The sequence below is a fragment of the Metopolophium dirhodum genome, chromosome 7 (assembly GCF_019925205.1).
Source record: "Metopolophium dirhodum isolate CAU chromosome 7, ASM1992520v1, whole genome shotgun sequence".
Classification (NCBI taxonomy): domain Eukaryota; kingdom Metazoa; phylum Arthropoda; class Insecta; order Hemiptera; family Aphididae; genus Metopolophium; species Metopolophium dirhodum.
Window position 1 is genome coordinate 4,636,060 of NC_083566.1, and position 16,209 is coordinate 4,652,268.

General features: G+C 34.8%; 1 protein-coding gene across 2 annotated transcripts in view; it reads left to right on the forward strand.

Moving 5' to 3' along the window:
• Positions 1-16,209, forward strand: part of LOC132948941 (uncharacterized) — a 93,696-nt gene that overhangs the window by 56,673 nt on the left and 20,814 nt on the right. The window contains exon 1 of one of the 2 annotated variants that reach the window (XM_061019643.1): positions 2,238-2,427. The exons of the other annotated variant lie outside the window; for it this stretch is intronic. Coding sequence (XP_060875626.1) covers positions 2,337-2,427 — 91 coding nt within the window. The 5' untranslated portion in view covers positions 2,238-2,336. Of the gene's footprint in view, positions 1-2,237; positions 2,428-16,209 lie in introns of those variants that run through there. 2 annotated transcript variants of the gene reach the window in all.

Genomic DNA, 16,209 nt, shown 5'->3' on the forward strand with positions numbered 1-16,209 from the left:
AATAGCGACCATGGTCTATTATAGTTGTGATACAAAATTTATGAGTAACTTATACAGTTATACCAATACTTTTAAACTCTTATACTTATAAGTACGTACACTCATTTATTATTGTACATTATAATTTATAAAAATACCTTTATAGTAATAAAGGTGTATTTTTTATAAATATGTGTTGTATTTACCATTTTTTTGAAAATCCCTTCACAAAAAAAAAATAAAACAAAATCCTGTTATAAAGTTGTAGTATACATATTATATGTTATTTCAATATGCTGCGGCCGTTGGCAATTGACATAAGCAATATTGTTGCAGTTTTGGTCGAAATATTGAGTCATTGTCAGAGATTCAATTTAAAAATATTCACATTTGGCGGGAAATGATCGATGGTGTTATTGTTTTTTAATATTTATTCACCTATTATTATTATTATTAAAGGTATTGGCCCTCTTCGTGTCGGTTTAAAGACCTAGGTACTAATCGTCCACGAACAAATAAAAACGTCCCCTCCACGAAATACACATGCGTATAATAGCTTACGCTAAAATACAATCGATTTTTGTTCTGTTTTTTTTTTTTTTTTTATTTATTAGACTAACCGTTCTATTAGCGAGAACTGTCTGTTTGACATAATACGCATTAATGACTCGTCGACAAGCCCTAAACGGAATAGCGTGAAGAACGGGCACATATTATAGGCGTATTATAGAAGAACAATGCTCGTATATATTTTTATGCATCGAAAAAATACACTTTTGATGGGTATACGGTACGTAGATTAGGCGTACTGCCTGGTCATGTCAGAAAATAATAATTTCATGGTTCGGATTCATATACAGTATAGATGATGACGGCGACGCACGGGGTGATAAATTTTCATCATAATACTAGGAACCGTCACTATATTCTATAACATACAATATTATAATACAGTCTGTAAATTTAACGGAATGTGCCGAACATATAATATACGACCCGATGTATAACATAAAATCACCATCCTACGCAGTGTATTGTAACGATCATTTACAAAAACGTCAAAACGGCAATTTTATGTGTTCGCGGCGGCGGTCGCGGTCGTCTCGTACCGGGTTGCAGCTGCATCAGTGAAAGAAAAAAGGATTTAAATGTGTATACGAGGTGAACCGACAGTAAATTTGTGCCCGTCTGCCTATATACCCGTCACCGTAATGTAATTGTATTGCATATTACCGTAGTCGTCCGTAGATTGTTGTCCATCGAACGGAGTCAAGTGACTGATGATATTATACTCGTCGTGTGTCGTATACGTATACATAATTTAATATTATTCCAAAGATCCTAGGATATAGCATAGGTATATATTTATTCATACGCCATAAATTGAACACATTCGCGGGATTATAGAACGATCGGGTCTGTCCTTTTTTGCCCCCGTATTATTATGTATAACCATATAGGAATTCATTTCGTAGACTGCACTGGAAGACAAAACGCAATATTGAATGTCGATCTCGGTCGGTCGGTGGTCACCCTCCTCGTCGTACTTTTGCCCGGGCAAACGTTCGATCTCTTCAAAACTGCACTTCACTTGAGAACGCGACCCGATAGTACTGTTTAATATAATAATATAACATACGGAGACCCGTAAGTTTCAGAATAAACGATATAAAAATGAATTTTACAACGAACTAGACAAGAGTATATACTCTCACATATCAAACTATAGGCAATACATAATATTATGATATGATATGTCATATTTTACGAATATTTACGAGTTGACGTATAGCAATAATCATAATGATGTAATAAATTATATTGCACACGCGGCAGTCGTACGTTTCGGTTTCGGTCGTCCCGTCGGCGGCAGCACTGCAGGGGTGGCGCTGGTCGGAGGACAGAAGGAGGTGGCGGGGGGATGCCGCCGTAATCCGGATTAAGGGCGCGTCAGTGGCGGCGGCGGTGTGGGGGTACGGTCGTTGCTATATTCCCGGCTAATCTCACCCCCGGTCTGCACACTCCACGCCGCGAACCGTTCGCAGTGGCACACAAAGTTTCACCCCGAACGGCACACGATAATCCCTCTGGTCTCCTTCCACCACCACGCACCCCGACTGCCGCCACCGACTCTCCGCGTCCCCGTCGTCGACAATCCTCATCCACCGCGGCTGCCGGACGGGTTTTTCGACTCTCACCGTGCGCGTGTGTGTGTGTGTGTGAACGCGGTCGCGCGTTAGTCTCGGTCGGTCAAACGGGCCGCGTGGTGTAGTGTCGTCGTCGTCGTTGTGCGGGGTACAGTGTACGTAGTCGTCGATTCGAGAACGACAGAAATAAAATTAATACCGATATTGTACATGATCACGTGCGCCTTATCCGGACACCCAGGGAACCCGGACGAAATGCAAGATCAGCCGACGACGTCAGAGTCGGAGGAACTCGTCACCGGTAAGACCAGCGCGTTTCGTCTTACATTTTCATTGTATATTGTATATATATTTATATATTTGACTCAATTTCTTACTACCATGGTCATTTCAACGGAGAAAAGCGGAGAATTTTCGGATTACAATACATTTAGAGGCACCGAAAGTTGGTTTTCGCCTATGTCAAATGTCAACTTTAAATTCATTGTTGGATAATTTGTTTGTTAGTACTTGTGGGCGGAAGCCTAAGCTTTAAAAATAATCAAGCTTTTCAAAAGAAATCTGTGCCTCTTGCAATAATTAAAACACGATCATTGTATAGGCACGTGTATAGAACGCGTGTATATAACTTTCCAGCGGCAACAAGTGTGCCATGTAGATGTGTTTTCGCCGCTGATTAACGAAACTCATTCAACACAGCATCCGCAAGGCGACATCAATAATATGACATTTATTCACGCACCTTATAAATTATGGTTCACCGACCACCGGGCCATGTACTCTATACAGCCACCATATTTTCCTCTAATACCTATAGGTTATAGGTAACGATTTTGTTCAAATTCTGACTTTAGGAAGTTTAAGTATATCTGTACCAATGCTTAAAAACTATCTTTTCAAATATAAGTGTATACAATTTGTATGTAATTTAAGTAGAGATGTGGTGTCATGTGGTAGCGATATCTACAAACGATTAAATTACAGTCAACTTGTATATTAATTAGATGATTTTAAACATTTTTAAAGAATTTGATGTAGGTACCTATAACAATTTAAATTTAAACGAGTAGTCTCTGAATTAATTAACTATATTATTATGTACTAATAATGATAGTCAATAATATTGTATCGGTGTAATGATAATATGAAAATTATTGTAATATTATAACATTACTTATATATTTTAATATTATTTGTATCGGTCTCGTTTGATGAAGTATCTTAATACAATATTACTGAAATGCTGAATGTCGATCGTCAAAATCTATCAATCTCGAGTCCGTTTTAATAGTTTATTAAATGGTGGCTAATTCGATAATAATGTACCTAATGAAACGTTAAAAATTTAAAAATGTCTAGTTTTTACCGCAACTACGCAATACGGGATTATCTTACACGGGTGTATATTATAGTCGGTAGGAAGTAGATAACACGCACAGCTTTATCCACAACCCACATAATACAGTCACCGCATATTATTATTTTATAATCATATATATTATAATACTCTGCCGAATATTCGTAGTTTATTATGTGTTATAGTTTGAACATAAAAAAAAACCAAGGAAAACAAAACGATGATTTACAAACAAATTGTTTTCCTTGTATCCTTTATTGTTCATATTAACTATCATAATATGGCCATAGGTATATTTATATTATACTACACGTGTGGTGGGTATAATATAATATGTATAATATTATATTTCTATTGTTTTTGTGTATAAGCTATCAAGGTGTGTTTTTGGTACCTAATATAGGTGATAAAATATATAACAATACTAGCTGAACCCGTGCACTTCGTTTCCCGTTAAATGTATCAATTCTATATGACTCAAACTTTGTTCAATTCGTTATTTAATTTCCGGTGTATGGTGTTTAAAATTTATCTTAACTTTTCCGTTGCCCGGAATAAAAATTCTGATTCGCAGCTAAACATTATCAGGTGGGCAATCTACCTGCGGTAGATCGCGGACCTCGTGCTGTTTGTACATAAGTATATGATTTAACTCTAAAGTATCAAAGTTATACCTAGTTTGTCGTTTTTACTTAATTCCACCTACGGTGGATTAATATAATCAATTTATACAAAATCCTATCCTAACCTAACCGTACTAAAATCCGATGAATAGAAAAAACAAATTTAACCCTTTGTAAATTAACCTATCTTCTTAGCAGAGGTCTAATCTACCCACAAACTTTAGTTTATATATATACATATATATTCAACTATAGAAATACACAGACTATAACTATACAGACTAAACTCTGGAACTACTTATCAGATCTTCTTGTATATGATTTATTTATGTTTATTGACAAAAAATAATAATACAAATCAACAAACATGCCCGATTAACCAATAGCGACCAATATATTATACACCGGTGGTTTTTCCTAAAATTTTCTTTCATATAAACCTTCTCCGTGAATTACTCTTTCGTTTAAAAAAAAAATCAAGAAGACCTGATAAGTAGTTCCAGAGTTTAGCCTGCACAGAGATTTTCATTTCACATTTTTATAGTTAGATATAATATTATAATTTATATTTAAAAAGTAAAGCAAATAGTTTTTTTTTTATTATTATAAATTATTATTATTATAATAGCTTAAAATCCATGGCAGCCATTTATAAACGAAAATTTCCATCGGAAATCTCAAAACCTCCCGGGGTTGTTCCTCTCTCTTTTTAAATTAGCCTCTCTTTTAAGTTGGACTAAATTACACATGGTGTAAAAAATTTCATCAAGATCGGTCCAGTAGTTTCAGAGTTCATCCCGGACAAACATTGTGACACGAGATTTTTATATATATAAGATGTTTTTTTTGTTGTTATTATTTTTATGTAAAATGGTGTATCTGAAATAAAATTCTTGTAGTAATACGATATACATGGTTTTTCACTATCGATTTGGAACCTCTCCAAGTTGAACAACTGTCGTGCAATATTATATGCATTATACATTTATATGTATATAAAAAGTGTATAACACTTGTCGTCTATAGTTACGAGTAATTACAACAAATTTAATATTATGTAATCATGTATAGGTACACATATCTCCTAGCAAGTCACAATAAATATGTAAATGATTAGTGTTGAAGATTTAAGGGTTTTGTGAACATAATAATTGCAAATAATTTGAAGACGATCGTATAGAACACCAATATAGACTCGAAATCAATTGTTGTTACTCGTCCAACATTTCGTGTGAAATAAATTCTGCATTATTTATGAAAATAAACAACGTTAGGGCTGACCCTGTTTCATGTTCTACTTGAAAAACGTAGATTAAATGGACGACTGAGCACAATTTCATGCATAAAGTGATTTTTATTATATTCTTAATTTCAAAAATAAATCGTTTTGATGATAAATTGGGTTTTATCCAAATCCCATGAAATTTTTTTTCGCAATCGTGTATTTCGTTCAATAGTTCTTGCTGGGGGACACTCACGCTATGGTTTCTGTTTTGGCAACGAATGAATACGTGAGTTATTTTCATACGGACGTCAGATCGTTCACAACAATTTTACGCTAAAAAATACTTCCGAAAATTATACATATTTTATATCTGTGTGACATATTATTATTTATTACTGTTCGATTATAAGACACGACTACAAAAAAAAAAACGCCAATGTCAATTTTAATTTAAACGCATTCATCGTAGTAACGCAGAACGTAATGAATCAAAATCAAAACGTTTTAAACGCCAATAAAATCATATACCATATAAAATATATAAGTAAAATTATACTTCAAGGTAATTTGTATTTTCATCTATATATATATAAATGAATATATATTAATTCAAGTGGCACATGTATGCATATCCAGATGCAGAACATACTATATTATATTATATTATATATAGGAAATATTGCTATGGAGAAAAAATGATTCTTCATTTATCCCGGACTATATGCGGTGACGGTCGTCGTTTTGATTTTGGGCCATAATAATATGATAGAATATAAATCGTAGGTATGTGAATCAATACAATATAATATTATAGGTATGATGTGATGAAACGATTTTTGTATGTTCAATATACGAGAAAGATAATATGCATATTATATTATTATGAGAAGGAAATTGTGAAAGATTTATTATAAGTGCATAATATTTTTTTTTAATTGCATGAAAACACTGCGTGAAATTAAGATATACCGAATTTGTATATTTTGCGTACCTACCTATTTATTATGCAATATTATGTACCTGTCACTCAGACATGTATAATGTATGTATATATATTAATATATTTAACCAACCGTCATAAAAACTAGAGAATCGTCCGTGTACACGGAAAAGTATTACTCGACTCGAACAAAAGGACGGACGATATTAAAAGCCCCAAAAGCCGGATAAAGCTAAATGCTCGGGGAAAGCCTGAAAGCCGTGCCTTGGTGTAGCTTAAATAGATGTGGTCTTGCTGACCGAAGGGATTAAGCTCATCCTACCCCCGAGAAGAGAGGTCTTACGGGCCCGCCGAACGTTTCCCCACGGGAGAATATTATCCCTTTGACTTGCCCCACCCCCACCCACTCCAACCTCTTTACGTTTCTAGACATTTCTCCCTTGCTGCCACACCATCGTACCACATTATATAAGACCTATAGCTCGTTTGACAAACGCTAACCCCCACATATTGTTTTGCGGAACAACGGGAAGGAAATAAAGGATATGCGAAATCGGTATATACGAAATTGATTTCTATCTGACAGACGACGTCTCATAACAAAAATATAAAACATTCAAAGGCCACGACAGAATTCGAAGGAAATATACTTATTCCAATGTATTATGACGTATAAAATAATATTTAAAAACGTATATATATAATATTCTATACGTTGGAATAATATTAAGGCCAAATGATTTTAGGATTATATTTAAGATCAGCGGTTACAGACTACAGTTGTGTATTTTTTTTTCAAGTTCGCTATTCACGTACATGACGTATACTTGCATAAAGAAAACAGTGGAAGACAATACATTAAAATATATGGTTAAATATCGCAACTTCACTAATTTATTAAATATTATACTATAATTCACTTACTTTACAATCGTCAACGAAATATAAATCGATATTTAAGTATAATAAACGTTATTTATTTAATGTACCCATATACTATTATATATAATATATTTGAATAGTATATAAAAATAAATTTGTTTTGTTTATTACAATAATAATTTTTGGTATGCTTTGTTGGTGTCATAATGAAATAATAATATATTTAAGTACCTATTATTATCGTTTTTAAATAATATAATAATTCAATTTTTGGAAAATGTACTTTTTATCGAATGTGAGATTTATTTATAGCACGTTCGCTGAAAAGGACCATTAATTTTAAATAGTCGTTCAGTTGTATTTTCTGGGTCTTATGATTTGGATATTATTCCGTTTAAAATGTACTTTCTAAATAAGTATAAAATATTTACTTACCGTTCAGCATTCTTTAATGTGATGAAATAGCAAAATAATTGTATTCGTTTTTAAATTTATCTTACACATGTAGGTACTTAAAGCAAGATTTTTTTTTAACTTAAATATATTTTAAAATATTTTATCATTAAGATATTACCACGTTATATAATATCAATAAAGTGATATAGATAAATAACACTAGCAGCAGTTTAATTTTAATTTAAAACTGTGGTACATACAGTTTGTTTTAATATGATAAATTCGAAAAAAAAATAACGTTCTAACCAGAAAAAAAAACTCAGTCTACGAAACGATCAAACTAACTTACTAGTTACGATATAGCAACGATACTTCGTTGAATGTTCCAACTTCTAAACCAGAAAACATTCAATTAATTTTATCCACCGTGCCGGGTGTAGAAATATTTACGCGGGTGCATGGGTTAAGTGATAGGTACCGCGTTTCTGTACAACTATGATGATATAATGATACAGTTCAAAGGTAAATAGATTCTGCCGATTCCGGTTGAAACCACTACGCGATACCGTTTCTGCAGTTTCGTTTGATCGTCTAATGAAAAACTACTCTGATTTCAAACGTGTCGTTCTGGAAATCTCTGGCCGTCGCCGCGCAGATATTGCGGCTGACGGTCTGCCGTGCATTTTTGATGTGCAAATTCCGAGGACTGTATTATAGACCTATGTGTTTTTTTTTTTTTCGGACATAATATATACTTATTTCGCGCGGTGCAGGGTGAGAGGTGGAGAAAAACGCGAGGCGACGTTGAAAGCTTTTGATTGAGAGCGAAGGACGACGCGGAGGGGCGAGGAGCGAATCGAAGAAAAAGGACGGCGAGAGAGTGAGGTAGTAGTGAGTGAGAGATAGAGAATGTGAGGAAAAAAAAAACTAAAATAAAATATTACCGAAATTCGTTTAGGCACGGGGCAAAGCTCAGCCGTTCGCTGTGGTTGCATGCAAATGGAGTGTCATCAAAGGATTATGGATTTGCAGAAAACAAAAACAGACGCAGAAGCAACATTAACCGAATATAAAACCGTAGAAACGTCGCCGTGTATACGTATACCGAAAGACACACGGCACGGTGTCTGCGCGTATGTATAGCGCTCGCGATTCCCGATACACACACACACGCACACACGCACACAGACTGTACTCGGCAAAGAGCCGATCTGAGTAAAAGGATTTCACCAGGACGCGGAGCCTATATATACCCAAACCTCTGCTAACGAGATTATACAATACAAATACTGTTGCATACGTAATAATCGCCTTCGCGAAAACCTTTTAGAGAGAAGGGAAAAGGCCAGCGTGTGGGGCGCATGCGAGGTTATACGTATATATATATATATATAATACATATACACGTCGTGCATGTGTATACCGAATTACTGGCGACGTGGAGGGGTGGCGGTAAAAATAAATAAACTAAGACGGCCTTTGCAGCATCGACGAACCCGGCGGTGGCGGCGGCGGCGGCGGGAGAGGGGCGCGCGACCCACTCTCGTTGCGGCGGCAATCGGTATAAGATCAGACCCGATCGGGGTCCCGGGGAGGTGGTTGCTTGCGGATGACGTTGTGTATATATGTGTGCGTGGGTGTGTGTGTGTGTTGTCAGTTGCGTTTTAATTTCAATATATAGTCTCACTCGGATTTAGCAAAGGCCGACCGACGCATGGATTAAATGGGATTTTGCCGGACAAACGCGGCCTACACAGTATAATACTATAATATTATATAGGTAGGTGATTTCTACTGTAATACGTACAACCGGCCGGGTGTGAGAAGAGGAGGGGGGGGCGGAAGGATCCTTAATGAACTACTCGCCGGCGTATGCCACGTTTAATAGTTCTGTGCACGATATGATGTAACAATATATATTATAATTGGGTATACGCGCGTTTGGAGGTAGGTACCTATGTTGGTTATGGCGACGAATTATTGGACGCTCGCAGAGCTAACAACGGCTACAGCCCTGCAATAGACTTGCAGGCGACGACTAACCTAATAATTCCGTCGTCGTGGTACAGTACTGCGATTTGCCGACGACAAAAACGTTCACGTAGTGGCGTATCTACAAATCTAAAACGGGGTGATGGGGGGGGGAGGGGTTAATTATTTTCGGGAAAAATACAATAATTTATATGTTAGTTTTATGGATATAGGTTATGGATAAAAATATAAACATTTTTATTTTTTATTTTGGACTTTGAACTATTATTATTATACGAAATTTCTAAAGTGAAATGCTAAAGCAGAGTAGGTACAGATGCAGAAGCACCAGCAGTTAGCACCACGGCTAATAATTATATCATCAACTGCTCTACTGCAGTTGCAGTTAAGTAATGCACTAATAATGTACAAATTATTGAAGTTTAAATTTTCGTCACGGCTAAAACCTGCATGCTTATCGTTAAGATTGTAATATAAATTATATTATGATATTAGATTATAGTTTCTAAGATCGTATGATGTAAACTATGATATCGCTAATATATATTCACCGTTGACCAATAAGTATGTGATTGAAAAAAATGTTGCATGCAAATGATTTCAGAAGAAATAATTCCATGATATAAAATAAATGGTAAGACTAGAACAGATGAAGGAAATTATTGTGTACGCTTCTTGTCCTCTGTGTAGTTTTTTTTTCCTAAGAAGACGTCATTGTAGTTAAACATTCACTTTTCAATAGGCGAACTCACATTGACTAACTTGAGAAAATTTTTAAGAAAAACAAAATTTATATCTATAATATTTACTTACCTACTTAACACAATAACACGTCGTAGTTAAAAGGGAAATCATGGCAATAATAATTTTGTTTAAGGCATCATAGTAATATAGGAATTGGGCAACTAAGATTATATTATATTTTCAAAATTAAATTGCATAGCCAAAAAAAATCATGAAAATGGGTCACGTCTCTAATTAGTTATTACCTATTATCCGACTATCCGACTTATACGACACTTCGTTGTCCAGTAAACCACAGATAATATTGTACTAATGTTATAATATATCTATTTAAAAACGCTATAATCCCGTTTAACTGTAAATTGTAACACTCAAAATAAAATTTATTATTGTTAATTTTTATTATTCATGTCAAAACACTTAATTATTAAAAATGATAAGCAAAAAAATTGAATAAAAAATGTTCAATTATAGGTTTTCATTACTCATTAGTGGTGAAAATCTTTTGACAAAAACTTGAAACTGCTGAAGCGTAAAATACCGTGTACAATTAAATTCAAAATTGCATTTTTCATTATGTTATTAAAATCATTCGATGTTAAGACGTTTGCCGAAAATTAAAATAAATTCATTAATCATTTTTAATACTTTTGATTTACCACGAAGTTTTATTAAAATAATTCAAAATCGATTATCAAAATTTACGAAATCTGATTACGCGTGTCACCGCGGTATTGTTGATAATATACAGTTTAAGTAAGATGTATCTATATAAAAAGGGTTTTCAATTATTAAAAAATGTACAGAGTATTAACGTAATATTTCACTTGAAACATTAGTAAAAATACGAAATAACGAATACAATAAAATCGAGTGGTATTGTACGTGTCTACACGAAAACAACAATACCGATGTACACAAAAGTAAAAAAATTCTAAAGATTAAAATATGATTTTTCGGTGTTTAAAATATATTATTTTTAATTATCTGGCTCGCCGCGGCCGCAGTGTTTGATATCGTTATGTAGGTACTCCTCGACGGCGGAATAGAATTATAAGAAGACGGCAAAAAACTTCAATTAAAACCGATTTTCTCCGTATTTTCCATTTCAACACGTACGCATAATACGCGCTTGCGGTTAGTAGGTAGTAGCGGTTGATTGTCGGCAGCGAGAGGGTATATACCGCACCGGAAACGAATTATAACCGCGGTGGCGGTGGCGCAGCATCAGCAGGCAATATATTATTATATTATATTGTTATAGTTGCACTCGGAACAATTAAAACGATAATAATAGGTATATAATAGGCACATCATAGGAATGCTAATCACCGTCGTATGCGACGACGACGGCGGGTTTTTGTCCGAGTGCGGAAAAAGAGTGGAATTAAAAATATACCTATATTATGTACAACTCCAGACCGTGTATTTTAACGAAATCACTATTATACGATATAAAAACCTATTCTCTTGCCGGTCCCTCCCCCCCCCCCCGCGACGCGTATACGTGATTAACCGGCGAGGTTAATACGTCATAATATATATCATATTATTATACATTATTATTAGGTATGACAAGTGTTTTATATGGAGAACCGCTGCGCCGAAATCTCGTCGAACAATACCCGCCGCCGAGACGGCTATTAGATCGGAACGCCGCCGACTGAGGATAATTCGGAATTCGTATCGGCGGAAAAAAAAAAACGCGTTTATTTCAATTTTCCAGGAATGCGCGTGGGCACCCGCTTCCCGACACCCCCTCCGCCCTTCGTACGATACGTATAAATAGTGTTATAATAATAATAATAATAATAATAAATAATACCTCATTTATAACACTATGTGCGTACACTATATACCGCAGCAGTGTGTCGCGGGTAAATGCGTAAATTATTAGTCGCTTTTCCAGACCATCCGGAACGCGATGGCCAGGAATGCGCGTGCAGTAGGTACACGCATTATATTATTATTGTTATTATAATAAAGTTGTTGTTATATCTGTGTACTTACGCGCGGGCTGCACCGGCTGGTACCTACCTATGTAGGAAGGTCGACGCCGAATCGCTCACCTTGGCGTTCCTGCGTCTCGTGACCGTGAAAATGTCCGGTACGAAAACGCTGCTCGGAAAACGCCGCTCGGAAAACGCCGACGCCGAATTAAGGACGGCGGCGGCGGCGGCGGCGGGAAATCGTCGTTTCATTCCGACGAGTCGTATTGCGGAACTGCGCGTGTCATCGGCGATGGAATTTTTCGGCGGCGGCACATCGGGTTATCGGGTTTTCGTGTTGTCTTCCACCTTACGCCGCTCCCGTGGGAGAGTGTGCCGCAGATGACACACGACGATCATAATATTATAATAATAAAAACGTCTCGACGAAGAGTATAATAATAGGTAAGTATGTAAATCGCCACACGTTAACACTACACGTAAAATATATTATTATTTTATGATTTCCATATTATTATAATAATGTGATGCGAGATTATATCGGTAGACGACAAACTCCACGCGCTTAACCTAAATCATTCTTGTTTTTTCAATCTAAAATTATTCATACAATTGAATAGTATGTATCTACCTACATCATAATTTGTGCAGGCGAAACGCGGTAATATTCGGCGACTCTAAATCAGTACCTAGGTATACGCGATACACCCATAGACAATATCTATCATACTTAACACTTTTTTTTTTAGTCGTGATGTAATAAATTTCTGAATGTGATGTTGAGTCATTTAGTTGATCAATTCAATTTGCAAGTTTTTAATCGAACATCAATATATACATATATATTATACAATATTAGCATATTAAGTTATAATTAATAATTGTTCTTCGAATTGCTTTTTATGAATTTAGGCATTATAGTATAGAATACTTCACTTGAAACTATATTGATAAAAATTATTTATAAAATTAGTGACAATGTCGATAATAGATAATCTGAGGATATTGAGGTGAACCAATATTGCTCAACAGTTAAAATAAATGTGGAATTAAATTTAGGTGTAAGTAATTAAAAATCTAAAAAACCAATCAACGATTAAGCTATATAGGTGTCAGGTTAAGTAGTTTTTATAAAATTAAAATAACTTCAGTTTTTAGTATAATCTTCTACAGTTTTGCATGTTATAAAGCACGAATGATAAATATTTACTATTTAGTGCCTCAGTCATGTAATTCTTAAGTAGGCTTTTGAATTTTAATATTTTAAGACGAGACAATGTTATCGTCAGTGGTTTTCAAAAGAGATCTAACCATGAGAAAATACACGTTAACAAGTGCGCTTAAATTAAAATCAACCAAATATTAATCTCATAACTTATATTTTTAATAAAATCCACCAAAAATAATCTAAACTATTTACACGCGATATGCGTATAATAAATTTACATATTTGGGAACAACACCGTATTTGGTGACTTTCTAAATTTTTAAATATTTAAACGTACCACGTAGGTAGGTGGTATTGCTTACCACGAAGTGTGAATTTGCAGTACATAATAATGGCAACTCTTAATAATTGAATGCACTGAATACATATAATAATATTATATTATTTCATCCCGATACTAAACCTTTCCGCTGCCATCGCACAACTATTTCAGTATTACAATATTATATGAACTAAAATCCTTTATCGATGCACGTCGTATTCGTACGTCACGATTGCCCGGAAAATCTCGAATTCATAATAATAATAAATATTAATAACACTATGATCGTAATACTATTTTCTCCAAAACGAATATCACGAATAATATGGCGTGTAATAATTAATAGGATCTGTCTGCGTGTGAAGATTCCCATCAAATATAATACTATTGAACGAGAAAAAATAAAAAATAATATGTTAAACCGCATTGTCGGGCCGCGGCGGTGTTGGCGACATGCCTAAATACGTGCCATATCGGGAACGACGATTAATACGTACAATATAATATATCGCAAAACATATTATATTATTATTCATTGTTTTTCATTCCGTTCTTAATATTATATTATTATGTGTAATTTAGTTTTTCTAATATTATGCAAAAATGTTGATGGGAAATGGGAGTTTTCAGCGTGTTCTCATTCCGGAATGTAATTCGATATTCAAGTGTTATACTTATTATGAATTCCATACTGGCCATTCCGAAACTAAGCTCGATTAAACCCGGCGGAGTATAATATCATAACGCAATAAAAACGGATTGAAATTACAATAAATTACAATATTAACGTTTGAGATTATCACATTTCGCACGGTTAACCGGTATTTGTTAATATATATATATAAATATATATTTTTCAAGTGATTACATTGTATATTTCTTATTATTAATATCAACTCTTAGAAACGATTAAGTTGGAATTTTAATATAATTGTCAAATACCAACTGATCCGAATAATTTGATAATAATATAATAATTATTATAATACTACGGTTTCGAATCATTGCGTGTTTTATAGGGTTTAAATTTGAGTGTGCGCATATTATAATATTGATTTTTCTGGACCGTTTTGATTTTTTTTTTTTTGATTTTATAGATCTTAAAATTTACAACATATTAATTGTCTACCTATTGTATTGATAATTCGATATGAATATCACAAATGCGCAACATTATATTAAAATATAACTGGATGAAGGGACTACACAGGGATAATTCAGTGCGGTGACATTTATTAATTGTAAAATTAAATTCAGATTTGCCTCGATTTACACCGCAAGATATCTGCATCAATTCCGTTTTAATCTAGTTAATCTACAGCAGTAAGGTCGGATAAGGGCGAGGGAGGGGGGAAGAATACGGAGTTTAGATAGGAATCTGTTGTAAAATAGTTTCGATAGTATCGCTCTGTTATTAATCGTAATTTAATGCAGGTCGTGATTCGTTACATAACTCCAACCGTAGGTACCATTATGGCATTATATTGTAGGTCCACCACAGGTTTTTGTGTCGGACCAACACTAACGCGCGTGACATTGTAATATCATAATAACTACAATAAACATTTTATACTAATCAAAAACTTTAATTTTTTTAACAAATTGTATTCGTTAATTGTACTCGAGCCAAAACCACTGCAATCGTTATAGCAGTATACAATATATAATATTAATATTAAATTATTATTATTATTATTACGACGCAGAAATATCGTTACTACCTATATCATACCACGTACAATTTATAAAGGTATATACAATTTAAAATAATATAATATTCAGAGCAGTAGACCTAGTAAGGGGGGAGAAGTTCAACCCTTAAAAAACGCACTTACAACATGGAAAGTATGTATCTAAATACATTTATACAAACAATTAAAACTACTAACATATTTTAAAGTATTTTTTATTTAATATGATGAATCCCCCCCCCCAATATTAAATTCCTGTCTACGGTAATCTAACTATTGCATATAATTGTACAACTATACTATAACATTCATATTTGGCGTGCATTAACTTATTCGTATTACACCCCGCACACGACTTGCTGTGGATTTAAAGTGAAAGGGTTTCGAGTGATTATTTTTTTCATCCCTTCCACCGGTCCTTAATCCCCCGTTCCCGAGAGTTAAACGCGGCATGACCTTATGCAACTTACAAACACAGTGTCCACGGTTAGGTTAGGTTATGATCGGGTGGGGAGGTGGGGGTAGTGGGACACGGGGAATTGTTTTAACAATGCAACCTTTTCCGTACGCCACCCTCTCCGCCCGCAACAGACGTTTTGCGAGAACGTGTTAAACCTCCAGGGCCGCGGGATGCAGAGAATTATTAGAGACCCCTTCATCCGGGGCATCCTCCATCCCTCACCCGTGCCAGGACTTCTGTCCCGCACGCCAATCGTCCTACCTACATCGCGTATATTGTAGCGTCTCTCGATTATATGAATGGACAATAGAGGCTGTTCGCCGACACCCACACC